The sequence below is a fragment of the Rhinoraja longicauda genome, chromosome 13, assembly GCF_053455715.1.
Source record: "Rhinoraja longicauda isolate Sanriku21f chromosome 13, sRhiLon1.1, whole genome shotgun sequence".
NCBI lineage: Eukaryota > Metazoa > Chordata > Chondrichthyes > Rajiformes > Arhynchobatidae > Rhinoraja > Rhinoraja longicauda.
This window is the reverse complement of record NC_135965.1, coordinates 17,532,769-17,554,419: the sequence shown is the minus strand read 5'-3', so window position 1 is coordinate 17,554,419 and position 21,651 is coordinate 17,532,769. Positions and strand designations below refer to the sequence as shown.

Sequence of the window (21,651 nt, the reverse complement as noted above, 5' to 3'; positions counted from 1 at the left end):
GACCCTGCTCCCTCCACCTACAGAAATAAACACTTATACATCCCAACAGTGCTTTATTGTTGAGAAAAAGGTGCCAGTATGCACATAATAAACATACATGTCACATGGCCGAAATAAAAAAGAATGCCGGTTAACTTTTTAGTAGTGCTGGTATACTGTATTGTCACTTCTAAAAAAAGTACTAGATTCTAAACAGTGGAAACAAACACATGCATTATTTTCTGAGAAATCAATGGATACTTCTCTTTCACCAGGTGTGGTTACTATGGATGGGTGAGAACGTAAGTGGCGATATAGTTGATCGCTAACATGGTCTCTTCACATGTTGGTTTGATCTGGGACTCGGGCAACAGGAAGCCATACCGGCCCGTATCACGGAGTTCAAAGGTAAACGAGTATTTGATGCCAAAGTCATAGGCCCAGTCATCCGAACCCCCAGCTGAAGGATCTAGAAAAGGATAGAATAGAATTATAGATAGGCATAAAATGCTGGAGTAACTCAGCGGGACAGGCAGCATCTCTGGAGAGAAGGAATGGGTGACGTTTCAGGTCGAGACCGGTCAGAAGAAGGGTCTTGACCCGAAACGTCACCCATTCCATCTCTCCAGAGATGCTGCCTGTTCTGCTGAGTTACTGCCACATTTTGTATCTATCTTCAGTTTAAACCAGAATCTGCAGTTCCTTCCTACATGAATAGAATTGTAGAAAGGCTACAACAGAGATGGACAGTATCTGGCCCACTCAGGTTTTCTAATAAGATAATTTAACCAAGTAATTTAATAAGAACTATTACATTAGTCCCATTCCCTTACCCTCTCTCAAATTCTTTCCTTTCAGCTATTTATTTACCTCCAGAATAACATTACTTCCAGAAAAAACACTCCCATCGGGCAAGAAGTACAGGAGTGCGAAAACGCATATCTTCAGATTTAGTCTGAAGAAAGGTCTCGACCCGAAACGTCACCCATTCCTTCTCTCCAGAGATGTTGCCTGTCCCGGGCCAGGCAGCATCTGGCGAGTGAATGTTTCGGGTTGTGACTCTTCTTCAGATTGATTGAAGTGGGGGTGGGACGAGAAGAAAGCTGTAAAAGAGAGATGGATGCAGGACAAAGCCTGGCGAGTGATAGGTGGAAACAAATGAGGAGGGTGTTTGTGGAGCAGATGGCTGGAGTAAGATTAGCTTAATTTAGTTCAGAGATACAGCGTGGAAACAGTCCATTCAGCCCACCTGGTCCGTGCCGACCAACAAACACTCATTCACTAGTTTTACGTTATCCCAATTTCGCATCCTACACACTAGGGACAATTTGCAGAACCTAATTAACCTACAAAACTGCATGTTTTTGGAATGTGGGAGAAAACCAGAGCACCCGGAGAAAATCCACATGGTCCACAAGGAGAACATGCAAACTCTGTACAGACAGAACCTTGACCAAGGATCGAACCCAGGTCTCTGACGCTGTAGGGCTCTGACTGTACTGCTGCACCACTGTGCCGACAAAGGCTAGAGATGAAAGGACACAAATGGGTGCCTGAAAAGGAGAGGAGAGGAGTGAAGTGTAAAGCCGAAGGAAGGGATATGGGTGGAAGTCGGGAGGTGGGGGGGGGGGGGGGGGGGGTTGGGAAAGAGCGGTGGATAATTGGGAAATCGGCACTTACATATTGTGATTGCACCTGGGCCGTAGGTGTATTGAGTGCCATGAAGGTCCTTCAAGGCCATAACTGCATTCCGGGCGATGAAATTCTAAAACAAGATCAAAGAAAACATAGTGTCAACAGCATAGTGTCTTACTTCTGCCACTGTATGTTTCTTTTTTTCCTAGTCAGATGTGCAGCACTTTGGTCAACGTGGGTTGTTTTTAAATGTGCTATACAAATAAATTGACTTGACTTGACTTGACTTTAAATATTCAAATGTATGGCAAATGAAGTTCCTCGTATGTTGCAAAATATACTTGGCTAATAAAGTATTATTGTGATTCATTAAAGTTATGGAAAGTTTATGCAAAGAACTTAACACAGAGTTGCAGCTCATTCATAGAGTCATGGAGTAGAGAGTCATACGGTCTGGAACCAAGCCCTTCGGCCCAACACATCCATGCCAACCAAGCTGCCCCATCTGAGCCTCCTGCAGGGGACATCCAGCACCTTTCCTATTATGTACCTGTCCAAGTGCCATTCAGCGTAACTGGTCCATACTAAAGATAGACACAAAATGCTGGAGTAACACAGCAGGACAGGCAGCATCTCTGGAGAGCAGGAATGGGTGGCGTTTTGGGTTGTTACTCTATGGGAAACCCCTCGCCACTTTTAAAATTAAATCTACTACCATATTTAGTTTAGCGTGGAGATACAGTGTGGAAACAGGCCCTTTGGCCCACCAACTCATCGTCAGCAAGCGATCCCCGTACACAAGCACCATCTTACACATTTGGGACAATTTCCAATTTTTACCGAAGCCAATTAACCTACAAACCTGTACAACTTAGGAATGTCGGAGGAAACCGGAGCACTTGGGAAAAACCCATACCGTCACGGGGAGAACTTACAAACTCCGCACAGATAGCACGTGTAGTCAGGATCAAACCCGGGTCTCTGGCACTGTAAGGCAGGAACTCTACCTCTGTGTCACCATGCGACCCCATCTTTATTTCCTTTCTCTCGCAAGCTAGTCGAGCTATTATCCTCAACTTTCCACATCACCTTCTATATCTCTCGTTTCCCTTATCCCTAACCAGTCTGAAGAAGGGTCTTGACCTGAAACGTCACCCATTCCTTCTTTCCAGAGATTCTGCCTGTCCCGCAGAGTTACTTCAGATTTTGTGTCTATCTTCGGTTTAAACCAGCATCTGCAGTTCCTCCCCACACACCTTCCTTCGCTTGGTAACAGGTTCCACAACCTCATCATTCTCTGGGATTACTAATCTCTCCTGAACCGCCCATTAGATTTATTGTGGACCATTTTGTATTCTTCCTAAAGATTGTGTAAGCAGTACTCGGACAAAGACATAAATTATATATAAATTACACAAATCCAGCATGATAGTAAAGCGAAAAATTAGAACAGTTTTAAAACAGAATAAAGTGCAAGTAGATCTGTGCCAGTTCACTGTGCGATGTGACCATCTGGTTCAGCAGGACCGGTTCATAGCAGGTACAGCCCTGGGGATGAAGCTGTTCCTGAGTCTGGAGGTGCAGGCATAGAAGCCCTTGTAGCGTCTCATGGTCGAGGTGTAGCATCCATGGTAGAGTTCCATGGTCGAGGTGTAGGGTAAATGACAGAAGAATTACAGAGGCATTGATAGGCATGCATGGGGAATGGGGAATATGTTCCAGAGACTCATGGAAATAAGAGAAGGGGAAATGTGTTTGTGGTATTACACCCTGACACTCACATTGATGTGTTGGCTTGCGTGGTATTTGGTGGTACTTTGAAAGTTCACTGATGGTTATGTGGGAGAGGGGTTGAATAGAACCAATGTTTGTAGCATGAAACCTCTAACATGAAAATCTCCTTTCCTTTTACTTACTTATTATGAACTGAGAACAAGACAATGAACAATTCTGACACCGCAGGAGAATGTTCAGCCCAACAGAGCCATGCTAGCCCCCAGCACAGCAATCGCATCAGTCCCATTCCCCCTTCTCTTACTTTCACGAGGCCTTGGAACTTATTCCCCACGCATGCCCATCAATCAAAATCTTTTGCAAAGAAGGCCAAAATGACATTTGCCTTCCTAATATCTTATTGGACCTGTCTGATAACTTTATTTACTGACTAAAGCAAATGGGTAGCATAATCCGCTAGTAATTTTGGTATGACTGGTTAAGTTGCACTTGGGGTATTGAGGGCAGTTCTGATCACCACATTAAGGAAGGGTGGAGCTGTGCTGCATTTGATTGGAGAGGTTGGGCTTGTTATGGATGGAGACTGGATCGGCTGGCCTTATTTTCACCTGGTTTGATGGCTAACTCCGATAGAGGTATATTAAATGTTGAGAAGTCTCAAGAGGGCAAGTAGTCAGAATCATTTTCTTTCGGAGTAGGGTTGTTAAAAAACAAGAGGATGTAGGCTTAAAGTAAGAGGAAGGAGTTACCTTTACTGAGTAGAAACAAGGAACTGCAGATGCTGGTTTACAAAAAAACCACATTGGGCGGCATAGTGTTAGAGCTGCTGCCTTACAATGCCATTGACCCGTGTTCGATCCTGTCTACAGGTGCTGTCTATACATAGTTTGCACATTCTTCCTGAGACCGTGTGGGTTTTCTCTGGGTGCTCCAGTTTCTTCCCACATTCCAAAGACATGTTTGTTTGTAGGTTAATTGGCTTCTGTACATTTCCCCTCGTGTGTAGGAATGAACTAGTATACGGATGATTGTTGGCCACCATGGACTCAGTGGGCTAAAGGCCCTGTTTCCATGCTTTATCTCTAAAACTAAAAACTAAAATACAATGTGCTGGAGTAACTCAGTGGGTCAGGTAGCATCCCTGGAGAACATGGATTGGTGACGTTTCGGATCAGGACCCTTCTGGACTGATCACTTTTCCAGATACTAGATTTTTTAAGCTCCAGATTTGAATTATTTTCATGAATTTAAATCTCCCCTGCTGCCATGTCAGGATTCAGATTCAACAACCTGGATCTCTGACCTGTAAACCAGGAACAGATTCACTGGTGTTTAAATGCTGGATCTTTGCTTCATTTATAACTGATGCAAAATACAAAGCCATTTAGGTTGGTACAATCTTCACAAAATTAATTCTTGTGTGGACCAGCAGAGGGAACCAGAGAGCCTCGGTGCTGGAGTGGATGGAGAGTGAAGACTACCTGGATGATGGATTTAGCTCAGGAAAATTTAAACGTGGCTCTGGGTCATTGGTCCATACGTAACCCATTACACTCCTGTACACCTGCCCTGATCTAGGGGATTTTACCTGCTGAACCTTAGGGCTGTCACGGTGGCGCAGCGGTAGAGTTGCTGCCTTACAGCGAATGCAGCGCCAGAGACCCTGGTTCGATCCTGACTACGAGTGCTGTCCGTACGGAGTTTGTACGTCCTTCCCGTGACCTGCGTGGGTATTCTCCGAGATCTTTGGTTTCCACCCACATTCCAAAGACGTACAGGTTTGTAGGTTAATTGGTTTGGTATGTGTAAAAATTGTCCCTAGTGGGTGTAGGATAGTGTTAATGTGCGGGGATTGCTGGTCGGCGCGGACCCGGTGGGCCGAAGGACCTGTTTTCCGCGCTGTTTCTCTAAACTAAACTAAACCTGCATCACTGGAGATATAATACTCCAGTGTGGGGAGTAAAGAGTGGGGCAAAGAGTGGGGATAAATGGGTCCCTTTCGGAATGGCAGGCAGTGACCAGTGGGGTACCGCAAGGTTCGGTGCTGGGACCCCAGCTATTTACGATATACATTAATGACTTAGACGAAGGGATTAAAAGTACCATTAGCAAATTTGCAGATGATACTAAGTTGGGGGGTAGTGTGAATTGTGAGGAAGATGCAATAAGGCTGCAGGGTGACTTGGACAGGTTGTGTGAGTGGGCGGATACATGGCAGATGCAGTTTAATATAGATAAGTGTGAGGTTATTCACTTTGGAAGTAAGAATAGAAAGGCAGATTATTATCTGAATGGTGTCAAGTTAGGAGGAGGGGGAGTTCAACGAGATCTGGGTGTCCTAGTGCATCAGTCAATGAAAGGAAGCATGCAGGTACAGCAGGCAGTGAAGAAAGCCAATGGAATGTTGGCCTTCGTAACAAGAGGAGTTGAATATAGGAGCAAAGAGGTCCTTCTACAGTTGTACCGGGCCCTGGTGAGACCGCACCTGGAGTACTGTGTGCAGTTTTGGTCTCCAAATTTGAGGAAGGATATTCTTGCTATGGAGGGCGTGCAGCGTAGGTTCACTAGGTTAATTCCCGGAATGGCGGGACTGTCGTATGTTGAAAGGCTGGAGCGATTGGGCTTGTATACACTGGAATTTAGAAGGATGAGGGGGGATCTTATTGAAACATATAAGATAATTAGGGGATTGGACACATTAGAGGCAGATAACATGTTCCCAATGTTGGGGGAGTCCAGAACAAGGGGCCACAGTTTAAGAATAAGGGGTAGGCCATTTAGAACGGAGATGAGGAAGAATTTTTTCAGTCAGAGGGTGGTGAAGGTGTGGAATTCTCTGCCTCAGAAGGCAGTGGAGGCCAGTTCGTTGGATGCTTTCAAGAGAGAGCTGGATAGAGCTCTTAAGGATAGCAGAGTGAGGGGGTATGGGGAGAAGGCAGGAACGGGGTACTGATTGAGAGTGATCAGCCATGATCGCATTGAATGGCGGTGCTGGCTCGAAGGGCTGAATGGCCTACTCCTGCACCTATTGTCTATTGTCTATTGTCTAATAAATTAAAGGCAGCCTAAGGTTCCATCTCCCATCTTGAGTGGAATTAATTTTAATACCTTGCTAACGTTAATGAAGCTGGAAGATCATGCCACAAACACAACTTTTCTAAGAGGATGCCTGCCCCCTGCCTATGGCTGCCCCACTGATGCACTGCAAACAAACAGTAATCCCACAGCTCTAAGCATCTCACAATAATGAACCATGCCCGTCACTTACCAGTTCCTTGTGGTTTGGAGGCAATGCGTAGGTGTAGGAGTATGGAAAGAGACACATCTGAGAGTATGAGTGGATGGTGATGTAAGCCTTGATTGCTTTGTAGCTACGGATGGCATGAGCCACAGCCCTGACTTCCTTCTCAGACTCTGCGCGGGACCCGCAGTAAGTTTCATCACAGGGGTTCCTCGAGGAACCGATGGCTGCGGATGAAAATGGAAAGAGTTTGCGTTTGCATTGGGTGACGACACATCCTCCCCTGAGGTCCGCTCCGATCCCCTGGAGCGCATCCACCGACACACCAGAAGAAGCCCACAGGCAGTGCCTGGCTGCTGGAAAACATTGGCAATCTGGACTGAGCTCAGGGCACATTCAAGTGAGCCCGAGCTGGGTTAGTGGGTTAGTGGTTATTGGATCAACACGCCAGCACCATGTCAACCCCACAACTTATAAACCCAAGAGGTCCAGTCCTTGGTCAGACTGCGGAAAAGCCGAGGACCAAGAGGGACCCAGACATGGGGAGGTGGGTTGCCAAGTAGAAAGGGGGACCAACATGACCCTGATGAATACTTTTGTAACTTAGTCAGCGTCAGAAAAGTGGTGACTATTGAAGTACTTTGTATGCAAAAACAACAAATTTCATTGTACCTAGCTAGGCACATGCGACAATAAAGTATCATGGAATCATAGAATGGAAGACAAAGGGGAAAGGCAAGTGGATGCAGGACGGCAGGAAAGCAGCACCGCACAGGAGGGAAGGGAGAATAAGAGGTAGACCTCTTGTTAACTGGCCCTCCTCAGTGACGATGAAGGGCAGTGCTCCCGTGCAAACCTGGACCTGCTCGTCACCGTTGTCTGTCTTTGGAAATAAACCATATTATTGCCGTCTAAACATCAGAAGGAAAGGGCGCAGCAGTGGAGTTGCTGCCTTACTTCACCTGAGACCCAGGTTCGATCCTGACTATGGGTGCCGTCCATGCAGTGTTTGTACGTTCTCCCCGTGACAACGTAGGTTTTCTCCGGGTGCTCCGGTTTCCTCCCACACTCCAAAGACGTACAGGTTTGTAAGCTTCGGTAAAATTATAAACTTTCCCTAGCGTGTAGGATTGTGCTAATGTACGGGGTGATTGCTGGTCGGCGTGGACTCAGTGGACAATAGGGCCTGTTTCCACACTGTGTATCTGAACTAAACTAAAAATGTGAGTTCATCTTACTGCGAGGTTCAGTGCAGTCATTGTTAACCTGACTGATGTCACAGCAGCAACTTTCACAACCTTGAGTATTTTAACGCCAGTTAACTCATTTTGAAACAAAGTCGCTGTGGCGATTGTGGAATAAGCGCTCTGCCACTAACAAGGTCTCACCCACAGCAGTGAATGTCCATGGACTTGCAGTGGCCATCCTGTGAGGACCAGCAGGGGGTCCAAGCAGTGCCTGCACCACAGACGACACAAACCGAGGCCCCTTTCCCCTGTCCCCTCTAACATCTGCCAAAAAGCTCTTCCAGCAAACCCCTTTTCTCCTGCCCCAGACTGCATCTGATCAAAGATAAAATACATAAATATATATATTTTTTAATTTTGAAAAAATCATTTGGAAACACATTCAACCTATGTGAATCTATTTTTTAGAACAATGTTTGCCCAGTGCTGCGGATAGCTTAGATTTATTTTCTTCTGTTCGAACAAATGCTTCCGCCTAGTTCACAGAGTGTTTGTTAAGATATATAAACTCACAGCACCACTTGGCGTCGAAGTTTCGGTTGGCATCAGTGCCCACGCAGTTACTGCCAGGGTTCCTGGAACGCGTCTTTCTCCAGAGTCGTTCCTGTGAGCAGCAAGAATAACAATCTTTCCTAACTTCCAATTCCTTCTTCTCCCCGCTCCCGTTAGGCAGAAGATGCAGAAGCTTAAATGTTCTCACTACCAGACTCAGGAACAACTTCTATCCCCCTGTTATCAAGCTTATGAATGTCCGCCATAAGCTAGTGTAAGAAAATAACTGCAGATGCTGGTACAAATCGAAGGTATTTATTCACAAAATGCTGGAGTAACTCAGCAGGTCAGGCAGCATCTCAGGAGAGAAGGAATGGGCGATGCTAGGGGACTATCCAATACACCTCTCCCCATTGCAGACATTGGACCTTGTCTCTGGAATTGTTGCACTATAATACTGAAGATTATATTCTGCATTCTGCACCTTGAACTTTGGACTTGAGTTTGGCTTGATTTTATTTATGTCTAGTATTATTTATGATTATATAGCATGCAAAAGCTTTTTATTGTACATCGGCACACATAACAATAATAAACTCAAACCTAAATTTCAATATCGCACCGAACCTAGAGGAATGTCCCAGTCCCAAGGTATCTAAAAGTTAAAGAGAGGCACCTTAAGAGAATGGGAATTGGGAATGTTTCACTCAGAAAATGTCTAAACTATAAATCATTCTTTACTTTTCTAGGCATCAAAAGACTTGCTCTACATTTTTCGTTTTCCTGAATGAATATTTTCTTGTTCTTTTATTTTGGGCGCAGCTTAGTGTCACAGCTGGTAGAGCTGCTGCCTTATAGACCCAGTAAAATGGGTTCAATCTTCACCTCGGGTGTAAGTTTGATCCTGACCTCGGGTGCTGTCTGTGTGGAGTTTAAAATTCTACCTCCGTTCATTGTATCTTTCCTGAGGGTGCTTTGACTTCTTCCCTTATCCCCAAAACATGCAGGATAGATGGCCACAGTAAACTGTATTGACTTTGGTGTGCAAATAAGTGGTAGAATCTGTGGAATTGATGAGAATATGGGGAAACTAAAATGGGCCACGATCAGATTAGTATAAAAATGGGTACTTGACAGTCAGCATGGACCGTGTGGGCCGAAGGACCTGCTTTTGTACTCAGTCTCTCTATAACTCTATTGCTTTATTGCGTGAAAATAACTGTTATTGCTTCCAGTTGGGATCTTGAGTTCCTATCACCTCGTACACTGCAAAATCCAATACGTAGCAGTCAGATAAATGACAGATAATGGAGACACAAGAAACTGCTGAGCTGAAAATAAAGTGCTGGAGGGACTTGGCAGGTCAGGCTGCATTTGTGGAAGGAGTGGACAGACATGCTTCAGGTCAGGACCCTTCTTCAGAGACTTCTTCAGCCCACCTGAAGTGTCACAACTTGAAGGGTCCCGACCTGAAGCATCGTCTGTCTATTCCATCCACAGATGCCGTTTGCCCTGTTGAGTTCTTACAGCATTTTGTTTTTTTTGGTAAATGACAGATTTGGTCCTTTTCCCCACCAAACTTTGTCTGACACATCATTCAGCTTATAATACAATCAGTTCCAGAGGTTCCACTTCCCTGACACACCGTGAACCTAGTTTTAGTCAGGTCCATCTACCCATATCATGGCGCTGCAATCGTTTTTTAATCTATTTGGGGCAGTATTTATCTATCTATTATACTGCCTTTGAAAGGATCTGCTAGGAATTAAGAGTTCAGTTGAAATATATCTATTTACCCAGGAACAATTGTCTTAAATGTCTTAACTAGGGACAGCACAGTGGTGAAGTTGCTGCCTTACAGTGCCAGAGACCCAGGTTCAATTCCTGAAAAAGAGTGCTGTCTAGACAGAGTTTGTATGTTCTCCCTGTGACCCGCGTGGGTTTTCTCCGGGTGCTCCGGTTTCCTCCCACACTCCAAAGACATACAGGTTTGAGGGTTAATTGGCTTCAGTAACATTGTGACAAGCTAAACTCTCAGCTAAACTTAAGTATCTGCAACAAATGGGGAAGAACCATTAGGTAACTGTAGATTATCTCATCAAAGACTTGGTACAGGCGGGTTTTCTGTCTCTTTGTTGAACCTCGAAGCAGAGGTCCCATCTCTGGATAATGACCAACCAACCAAGACTGCAAGGAGGAGAATACTCCTATAAGAGAGAATATGTAATGGACCGCAGGTAGACCCAAATGCAGCACACGGAACCAAGGAAGTCGTTTTAGAATGAGCTTTATTTCTACCTGCTCGTGGACAGAAGACTGAGGCGTTCACCAGGGTTACGACGAGGCATGAAGGTCGGGAGCAGGCAGGGTCGGCAATGGGAACTCAGTCCAAGAGAGAATGCTGGAGAGTCTTGCATGAGGGCTAAGAACAATCTGGCAAAGAGTGTATGTGCAGGAAGGGTTTATATGCTGGCTTGATAGGTGATCTGGAGCAGGTGAGTGAACAGGTGAGGGGAGTTGGCTTAACGTGGTGGGCGTGGCCGGCAGGTGAGTGAACAGGACAGACTGTGACAGAATATGGTTCTTAGAATTCTTTATCTTAGATTTGTGGATCTCTCAGTAGAAAAAAATCAATGAATGGATTCAAAGGTTAGATATTCAAGGAGGAAAATCTAGTGGGAAAGGATTGTTGAGAAGCACATCAGTCCTGGACATACCAATGTCATGTAGGCTTGAGTGCCACCTATTCTATATTTTACATAACTGGGTAATGCACGAGATGATCCTTGTCATCCTTGATTTGCTTTCAATCTTATCATGCTTTGCCTCAAAGACTTTCAGTGGCCATTTTCCCCTAATCTTAGCAGAATCACAAAGCTGATCATCACAGTGTGAATTACTTTGTGTCATCCAAAGGGATTCTGATACTTACCATGGTCCAACTGTATATATAACCATCCACGTTGACAACAGGAACAATCAGGAAATCCAGGTTATCGAGAAGGATGGTCATGGTACAATTAGTGCCATATGATTCAACAGCCTGTGGAAGCATGAACTTATTAGTCGATATATTCTTCAGTCTGGACGAGAACGTTTCACTCAGTAAGCAACACAATTCATCCACTGACCTCCTTCACAAACCACTGGCAAAAGGCTGGAGCGATCCATTCCCTGGCATGGATTCCGCAGTCCATGAAGATGGCGGGCTTCACCGCACCTGTTCTCTTGCCAACCTTTAGCGTGAGATTGGTAGACAATGTTATTATCGGGATTTATTGCAGCATCAGTTTGGAACAGTTCCATCCAAGACCGCGAGAAATTGTGGAGAATCGCGCAGACCACCACACAAACCAATCCCCTTTCCATTGACTCCATCTACACCTCACGCAGCCTCGGCAAGGCCACCAGCATAATCAGGGATCACCCCGGACACTCCCTCATCTCCCCTCTCCCATCAGACAAGAGGCATAGAAGTGTGAAGACGCACACCTCCAGATTCAGGAACAGTTTCTTCCCAGCTGTTATCAGGCAACTGAACCATCCTATCACCAACCAGAGAGACTTACCATCTACCTAAATGGAAACCCTCGGAATACCTTTAAGCAGACTTTACTGGACTCTATCTTGCACTAAACATTATTCCCTTTGTCCTGTATCTGTACACTGTGGATGGCTTGATTGTAATCATGTATAGTCTCAATGTACCACACCTTTGTGACTGGAAATATATCATCTGTCCTTCGTCATCTACTTCCTGAAACTCCTAATTCAACATCATGGTGGGAGGACTTTCACTAGAAGGACGGCAATGGTTCCAGAAGAAGGTCAACGATTACCTTTTCAAGAGCAAATTGGATGGGCAATAAATATTGGCCTTACCGTCTCAGAATAAAAGGACAGGACTTTTGAAAGGAGATGAGGAGGAATTTGTGTTGAATTTGTGGAATTCATTGCCACTGATGGCTGTGGAGGCCATGTCAATTGGGTAATTTTAAAGCTGTAAGGTTATTGATTAGTAAGGTCGTCAAAGGTTACAGGGAGAAATCAGGAGAGTGGGGTTGAGAGGAAAAGATGGATCAGCCATGATTGTGTGGTGGAGCAGACGCGATGGGCTGAATGGCCTAATCCTGCTCCTATCACTCTCCGTTGACTTCAGTAAAATTGTAAATTGTCCCTGGTGTGTAGAATAGTGTTAGGGTAGGGCCCAGATCATGAAAATGAATTAAAATAGAAATAAGGTAACCAATTTAGACCTAGTAAGATCCCACCACCTGCAATCTGCTTGGGCAGTGTAGACACAAGGAGCTGCAGATGCCGGTTTACCAAAAAAGACACAAAGTGCTGGAGTTATTCCTGCACCTTGTGTCTGCTTTGGGTTATGTTGTTTGAGGAGAATATGTACTGTGCAGCATATTGGGGCATATTGAGTTGCTGCCTTACAGTGGCAGAGACCCGGGTTCAATCGTGACTGTGGGTGCTGTCTGTATGGAGTTTGTAGACTCTTCCTGTGACCGCATGGGTTTTCTCTGGGTGCACTAGATTCCTCCCACATTCCAATGATGTGCCGTTTTATAGGGTAAATGGCTTCTGTAAATTGTCTCGAATGTGCAGGATGGAGCTAGTGCACGAATGTCCACTGGTTGGCACGAACCCCGCTGGGCTGAAGGGTCTGTTTTCACACTGTACCATTAAAACGAACAAAACTAATAATAAAACATGGATGACTCCTTTGTACTTCTTAAATTATTACTCTGCAGTAGGTGCAGTAAGAAAATACATAACCCTGAGTTAACCTTTTGTCCGCGAGTTAGCATTTTTACAGCGTGGTGTTTGTTAGTATTTCAATGACTGTCGGCCCCCTGGAGTGGGACGTTTACTCATCATTTTTCTGACGCAGAATATCACAACTGATGCCGTTTTCCTGGAATGCAGCTTTAGCAACTGTCACTGATGTGATAACCAAGCACGATCTCCCAATGAATAAGGCTTCTGGCACTGGCTGTACTGTAGGGTTGGCTGGAGAGATCGGAAGCTGTTGCTTTAGTTAAAATTACAATAAATTAAGCCAGAAGGGATTTTACCCGGAGGATATAGATGCTGCGATGTTCATAGGTCCTTCCGATTCTGAACCAGGAAACCAGTGTTGGGTGTTCAAAAGTAATTTTAGACATCCAGGATTCAATCTAGAATAGAGAATGCAGCTGTGAGCTCCTTTTCAATGTTAACACTCTTGCATTTGGTGGTAATCTTTTATCAATCCTTAGATATATTTAAGAAGAACCTGAGGTGCAACCTTTTCACTAAGAGGGTGGTGGGAACCTGAGGGGTAACTTTTTTTTTTACACAAAGAGTGGTGGGTTTATGGAGTGAGCTGTGAGAGGGGGTAGTTGAGGCAGGTGCAACAACAACATTTAAAAGGCACCTGGACAGGTACATGTGTAGAAAAGGTGTAGTGGAAATATGGACCAAACACGGGCAAATGGGACTAGCTTAGATGGAGTCAGCATGGATGAACGGGCTGAAGGCCCTATTTTCATGCTGTATGACTCTACGACTCTAATCCAAAGCCAGGATTCTCAAGGTGCTGAGTGGATGTCTTGTTTTATAGACTTGCCTCAACTACCTCCTCATTCCACGAGCTCTTGCCCCTCTCACCTTAAACTGATATCCTTTGGTTCTTGATTCCCCTACCATGGGTAAAAGACTCTGTGCATTCACCCTACATATTCCTTTCATGATTTTATATAAATCTTTTAGATCATCCCTCAGCCTCCCTGCGCTCCAAAGGAATAAAATCCTAGCTTGCTCAACCTCTCCCTGTGGTTCAGACCCATGAGTCCTGACAACATCCTCGTAAATCTTTTCTGCACCCTACGATTAGAATCACTGACCTGAGCCTTCGTATAGTTGATATCTGAAATTTGATTAGTTTGGGGCTGTTTGAGGGTTACAGCCTTTGGGATTGGGTATCTGAAGCAGAAACCAATATCTCAGAAAGACCACCCCATCAGGTTCCCAGCACCTACCCGCGGCACCCTCCTTAACTTGCTCAGAAGAATTGGAGAAACAGCACCTCATATTTCGCTTAGGCAGCTTACAACCCAGCGGTATGAATATTGATTTCTCTAACTTCAAATAAGCCTTGCATCCCCTCTTTCTCCGTCCCACCCCCACCCACCCTAGTCATCGAACTAGTTTCACTGTCCTCCTGCTTAGTTTCACTGTTTGTATCATTCGTTATCACCTTCCGTACAACCAACAATGAACCATTGTGGGCACCACCTTTCCTCGATCATTATTGCTGGCTTTGATTTATCCTTTTGCATATCTTTCATTCATTTGTGTCTCTGTACCTTTTCATATCTCTCATTTCCTTCTACCCTGACTCTCAGTTTGAAGAAGGCTCTTGACCCGAAATTCCTTTTCTATTCCTTTTCTCCAGAAATGTTGCCTAACCCGCTGAGTTACTCCAGTCTACCTTCAGTGTAAACCACCATCGGCGGTTCCTTCCTACACATTTCAAGGGCACATTGGATATTTTCCTCTTCATCTACAGAATGCAAATAGCACGCACAAAAACACTGCAGGTGACGTTGGTGCCATGTTCAGAGTCCTTACTGTGTCCCATGAAAGACTCGGAACAAGAATTAGGGTTCTTTAACTTTGATATAAAATTTGATATAAAATTACCAACACATTTAAAAATAGATGGTTTGTGGTCTCATGAGGAAAACTGATCAGGAAAACCTTTCTCAGTCATATTTGTCCCTCATCATATGATCAAAGAATGGATCAACTGGGCTTATATTCACTGGAATTTAGAAGGATGAGAGGGGATCTTATAGAAACATATAAAATTCTTAAGGGTTTGGACAGGCTAGATGCAGCAAAAATGTTCCCCATGTTGGGGGAATCCAGAAGCAGGGGGTCACAGTTTAAAAATAAGGGGTAGGCCATTTAGGACTGAGATGAGGAGAAACTTTTTCACCCAGAGAGTTGTGAATCTGTGGAATTCTCTGCCAATGTGGAGGCCAATTCATTGGATGTATTCAAGAGAGAGTTAGATATAGCTCTTAGGGCTAACGGAATCAAGGGATATGGGGAAAAAGCAGGGATGGAGTACTGATTTTGGATGATCAGCCATGATCATATTGAATGGTAGTGCTGGCTCGAAGGGCCGAATGGCATACCCCTGCACCTATTTTCTATGTTTCTATGTTTCTATCATACACAGAGCAATGTGAATGTTTTATCCCTGTATAACGTTTTTTTGCAGTATGCATTGGTATTTTTGTTCTGGTTTTGCATTTGTGTCATGATCTTATTTTTACCTCAGTCCACTCATGGTATGTTTCATAATTGTAGTGGGTTGTATTCCTATCTGTTTGGTCAAACTGTTTATCCATCAGGGTCTTCACGTTGTCAATTAACACACTGTGTGGAATAAGATTAATTAGGAAACAGTCTGTGTACACAGCGAAGATTAAAGGCTTGAGTTTCTATTGGCTTTGTAATTTATCTAAAACTAACCAAACCTTTGTGAAAGAAAAATGAACTTCAGGGGGATGTCATAATGAATATAACTGAATTTTCCCGATCTTTGATGCTGGTTTAAAAAAAATCACATTGAAAGCCAATCTGCTTACACCCCTCAAACTGACCATGAACTAAGATTCATTATTGCTTATTTTATTGCTCTTATTGTTGGACTGTGGGTGACTAAATTTTGACAAATAAAAATATCCTGAATCCTGAATCCTGAATCCTGATTAATCATAATCAATTTACAATCAATTATGAATTAATTGTAATTGTTTATTAATTAGTCATGATTAATTATAACTTATTTTAGATTAATCAGGGATTGATCACATAATGAATCAGTGTTATCCTCATTAATCAGGATAAATATAGTACAGTACAGGAACAGGCCCTTCAGCCCACAATGTTTGTGCTGACCACGATGCCAAATTAATCTGCCTGTACATGATCCATTTACCTCTATTGCTCACATTTCCATGTGCCCATCTAAAAGCCTCTCAAATGCCAGATTAATCTCTTTAATAAACTATTAATTTTTCGGTTTGGACCTGAATGCACTAAGCTCTGCTTCCTCAAACTCGATGGCATCCCTTAAAATATTATTTTTTTCTATTTTACTAAGAAATTGAACATTATACATTTTAACATTATACATCGACATATTTTTAAAAGTAATTTGCGTTCATTTAAAATTCATTAGAATTCATTAAAAAGTGGATACTCTTCCTATTTTTTATTTTGCAATGACCCCATTTTTCAGTTGTATTAGTCAAACCATAACTGGTTTCCAGGAGCCAAGGCTATATTTCTGTGGGTGAAAACAGCACTGTTTTAACAATAATGTTGGCTCCTGAAAGATTATGTGCACAGTAAAGATTTGAGGGGAAACTTTCAATAGATGCAGAAGTAGGCCATTCAGCCCTTTGTGGTGGTTTCTTCATTCCATAAGATCATGGGTGAATTTTTACCCAAGTGTCACCTTTCTATACAAAACCCCAATGTCTTGTGGCCCTCAGTACACAAATATACATCAGCCACTGAGCATAGATAACCCCCTTGGGTGAAAAATGGCCCTGATTCAGTCTCCTCTGCACAGCACCTCATATTTCGCTTTGGCCACTTACAACCCATTCGTACGAATATTGATTTATTTTATTTCAAATAACGCCTGCATTCCCTCTCCCTCTCCCCTCCCCCACTTTAATTGTCTACTAGTTCCACTGTTCGCATCCTTGTATCCCTTCATTATCACCTCTTCCCCAGCCAACAATCGACCATTATGGGCTCCACCTTTCCTTGGCCATCTATTGCTGGCCCAGATTTGTTCTGGCCTTTTTCCTACCTCTTGTTCCCCCCTCCTCTACATTCAGATTGAAGAAGGGCTCTGACCCGAAACATCACCCAACCTTTTACTCTAGAGATGCTGACACAAAATGCTGGAGTAACTCAGCGGGTCAGGCAGTATCTCGGGAGAGAAGGAATGGGTCGAGACCCTTCTCGACCCGAAACGTCACCCATTCCTTCTCTCCCGAGATGCTGCCTGACCCGCTGAGTTACTCCAGCATTTTGTGTCTACATTCGATTTAAACCAGCACCTGCAGTGTTTTTCCTACACTCTAGAGATGCTGCCTGACTCGCTGAGTTACTCCAGCACTTTGTGGTCATCCTTGGCCGTTCTCTTATTTTGAGATTGTGTTTCCTGTTTCTATACACCAGGCCAGAGGAACCATCATCTCTGCAACTACCATGTCAGCCTTCCAGTATAGAACAGTTACATCACAAGAATAGGCACTTTGACCCACAACATCTCTGCTGAACATAATGCCAAGAGCAACTCTTATCTGCCTGCACATCATCAGTATCCCTCCATTCCATGTGCCTATGCAAAAGTCTCAAATGCCATTATTGCATCTGCCTTCACCACCACCCTCAACGGTGCATTCCAGATGCTCACTGCTGTCTGTGTTAAGAAATCTTGCCCACCCATCTCCTTTAAACTTTGCCCCTCTCATCTTAAAGCTGTGCCCTCTAGTATTTGACATTTCCATCCTGGGATAAAGGTTCTGACTGCCTCCCCTATCTGTGCCTTTTATAAGGAAAGCAAACAAATTAGCTTTGCCAAACTAATGCATCTTTGGACACCATTGTCCCGAGTTAGCGTAGGATCTGAACCTAACTCATATTTCAATCCAATCTTCTGCAGCCGGTACTGGATGTTGGAAACCCAGTCTGCAGGGACTCTGAAATCCACAGTCCTGTTTGTAGTCATCAGCTCGGGAGAAGGTGGCTGCCAGAAGTCAATCTGCGGGCATATCAAGGGCACGATTAACCATTCGGTTTCATCACGTTACTAGACAACAGTGTACTCAGTAGCAACAGGACGCCATACCTTCATAGTCTGAGCCACGTCCCTTAGAAACTGCAGCTGCTGTTCGTTGTCTGGTTTCAGACGCAAAACTTTATCCCTTTAACGAGAGTTAAGTGTGAGTCTTATCACATATCACACCAATGGTTCTTCAATACAATGACTGATGTTTATGTCATTCCTTTAACAGAAAGTATATTAAACAACATTGATTCTGAGCTTAAGAGAGTGGAAACTTCATAAAGCTTGGTGAAAGAGGCAAGTAGCCCGCCCGAAAGCTCGTAGGATGGCATAACGAAGAGGGAGCTGGAGACGTCGGACGGGGGGGGGGGGAGCAAGGGCCGATAGGAGGGTGAACCGGGGCAATGCCTCCAGCGCCTTCAAGATCGGCTGCAGGAGATGACCCCGAGACACAAAGATGGCGGGTCGAGGAGAGGAGAGGGACGTCGGTTCACAGGAATTACTCCAGTACATCGTGCGCGCTGCCTAACTGGGCTTTAAATAAAAGTGCCAAAAATGGCGGTGCCTACATGTGTAATATACGTATAAAGAATTTCACTGTGCAGTTGCACACATGACAAATAAAGCACCATTGGACTACTGAAGTATTAAGAAAAATCTTAAAGGAGGAAAACAGAGACAGGGACTTAGTGAGGAACTTATAGAGTTTTGGGTCAAGTCAAGTCTTAATTGAGTTTAATTCTCATATGCTCCGGGATCCTAACAATGGCAATATTACTTGCTAATACATCAGCATGACAAATACGTTTCTACATAATAATAATACAATAAATTATCATTAATACTAGGTAACCAGACCAGAACAGTGCAAGGTGAAGTATGTGGTGCAATCTCAAACAAAGTCCATAGTAGTTCAATGCTGAGGTTAATGTTGTCACTTGTGAAGCAAAGAAAGGAGGGAAATATCTTTGGGGGGCAGGGGGGGGGGGGGGGGGGGGTGGGGGTGGGGGTGGGGGGGGGGGGGTAGAGTGGCGCAAGGGCAAAGTTGCTGCCTTGCAGTTCCAGGAACCCAGGTTCGATCCTGACTATGGGTACTGACTGTAGGAAGTTTGTACGTTCTCCCTGTGATCGCGTCAGTTTTCTCTTGGTGCCCCGGTTTCCTCACACATTCTAATGATGCGCATGTTTGTAGGTTAATTGGTCTGTATAAATTGCCCCTAGTGTGTGGGGAGTGGATAGGAAAGTGGGATAACATAGAACTAGTGTTCGGGTTATCATTGGAAGGTGCGGACTCGGTGGGCTGAAGGTCCTGTTTCCACACTGTATCTTTGAACAAAACTAATCTAAAATATATAAAATACTAGATCTGAAGGAGAATAGACTTTCCAACACATGGCATGGCCAAGAGAGGGGAAAGCAAGACAATGGAAAGAATTGAATAAAGCAAGAAAAAAAATAATGAACTCAGTGTCTCTCCTTACCCGGCATATTGGTTACTTGGAACTTTGCCTAAAGCAACCACGACAAAGCTGAGAAGCAAATGTCCTTCCATCGCCTCTCTGGGATGGTAATGGGTGCCCAGTCAGATTGGACACACTTATAGTGGGAGCAGTATCTGGAGTAAACACACAGCTTGTTGCTGAGATGTAATACGCGTTTGTACATGAATGTGCCTTGTCATATCCATTAGGTCTTTCGCTGAAGGTCTGTTTCCTCGTGGTTGGTTATCTCAGGGTGTGGTGCCAGTCAGTGCACAGCTAAATATAGCCACAATATGTAGCTTGCTGCTCCTCCACCTCTATTCTTATGAATTACTTGCATCTTGGGATTTTGCAGCCCACAAACCTGTCTTCATCAGCACGACATCTGGGAAGGAACTACAGATGCTAGGTTTATACCGAAGATAGACACAAAGTGCTGAAGTAACTCAGCAGGTCAAGCAGCATCTCTGGAGAAAAAGGACGGGTGCCTTTTCAGGTAGAGTCTGAAAAGGGGCCCATTTTCTCCAGAGATGTTGCCTGACCCAATGAGTTACTCCAGCACTTTATGCCTATCTTCATTGATAGGACAGAGGTGGAGAGTGTCAGAAACATTAAATTCCTGGGCATGCCTATCTCTGAAGATCTGTCCAGGACCAAGCACATTGACGCAATCATGAAGAAACACCCTCACTGCCTCTACTTCCTCAGAAATTGAGGAGATTCTTTATGTAGATGAACACCCTCCTGAACATCTACAGGTGTACAGTGAAGAGCATATTGCATCACTGGTTACATCACTGCTTACATCAGGGCCTGGTTCAACAACTTGAATGCCCAGAAATGAAGAGGGTTTCACAAAGTGGTGAACTCTGCCCAGTCCATCAAGGGTACCGACCTTCCCACCATCCAAGGGATCTACAGGGGTTGCTCCTTAAAAAAGGCAGCCAGCATCATCTGAGACCCACACCACTTTCTTATTTCACTCTTGCCATCAACTTGAAAGTATAGGACCCTGAAAACTGTAATGTCCAAGTTCAGGTATAGTTTCTTCCCAACAACCATCAGGCTACAGTATTAAACATGACAACCTCCAAATAAACTTTGAACTACATAGACTTGGGGCATTGTTTTTGTATATATATATATATATATATATATATATATATATATATATATATATATATATATATATATATATATATATTGTTTTATATATATATAAATAAATAAATATATACATATACATATATATATGTATATATGTATGCGTGTGTGTGTGTGTGAAGAGTGATTTATTGCCATATGTCCTGAAATGGAACAATATGTAAACACAGTACTCCATAAACACCACCCTAAACAACAAAGTTTGGTGAATGTATATGTATATATAAAATGTTACAAATGGACATATGGCAATAAAACACTCTTGACTTTTGACTCTTGATCTTGCACTACTACAGAAGGTTTTGTGAAAGAATAGAAATTAGGTAAAGCAGACTTGTACCCATTTTTTTGCATGAATGATTGATTCCTTTAATCCGCTCTACTGCGTTAAATTGTGGGCTCCATCAGTCACCCACCACACAGACACCAATCCCACACCACACTCTCATTTCACTCTTGCCATCAGGTTGAAAAGTATAGGACCCTGAAAACTGTAAAGTCCAAGTTCTCCGCGGAGCAGCTTCTTCCCTACAACCATCAGGCTACATCCATCAGGCAATTGTGGGCTCCATCAGTTACCCACCACACGGACACCAATTTTCCTTCATTGCCTTGTTCAAGTTTTTTTGACTTTTAGAGATACAGTGTGGAACAGCGTGCCCCACAGCAGCGGACACCCAGGTTCAATCCTGACCTCGGATGCTGCCTTGTGTGGTGTTTGCACATTCTCCCTGTGACCGCGTAGGTTTCCTCTGATATCCTGAAGATGTGCGGGTCAGTACGTTAATTTGCCTGCGTAAGAAATAA

General features: G+C 44.0%; 1 protein-coding gene across 2 annotated transcripts; it reads right to left on the bottom strand.

The window, feature by feature from the left end:
- Window positions 1–14: 14 nt before the first annotated feature.
- LOC144599151 (carboxypeptidase B-like) lies at window positions 15–19,755 on the bottom strand. 2 transcript variants are annotated; one of them, XM_078409883.1, is made up of 11 exons: window positions 19,681–19,755; window positions 18,263–18,338; window positions 18,051–18,175; window positions 15,663–15,765; window positions 13,413–13,514; window positions 11,460–11,564; window positions 11,261–11,371; window positions 8,350–8,440; window positions 6,617–6,816; window positions 1,660–1,744; window positions 15–448 (listed from the first exon to the last, which is right to left on the bottom strand). In XM_078409883.1, exons 1-11 carry the CDS (start codon window positions 19,749–19,751, stop codon window positions 264–266), a joined length of 1,254 nt encoding a protein of 417 aa, XP_078266009.1. In that variant the 5' UTR covers window positions 19,752–19,755; the 3' UTR covers window positions 15–263. The 2 variants fall into 2 exon arrangements, with proteins under 2 accessions (XP_078266009.1, XP_078266012.1); XM_078409886.1 differs by lacking the exons at window positions 13,413–13,514; window positions 15,663–15,765; window positions 18,051–18,175; window positions 18,263–18,338; window positions 19,681–19,755 and having other exon boundaries at window positions 11,460–11,540.
- Between the last annotated feature and the right edge of the window lie 1,896 nt (window positions 19,756–21,651).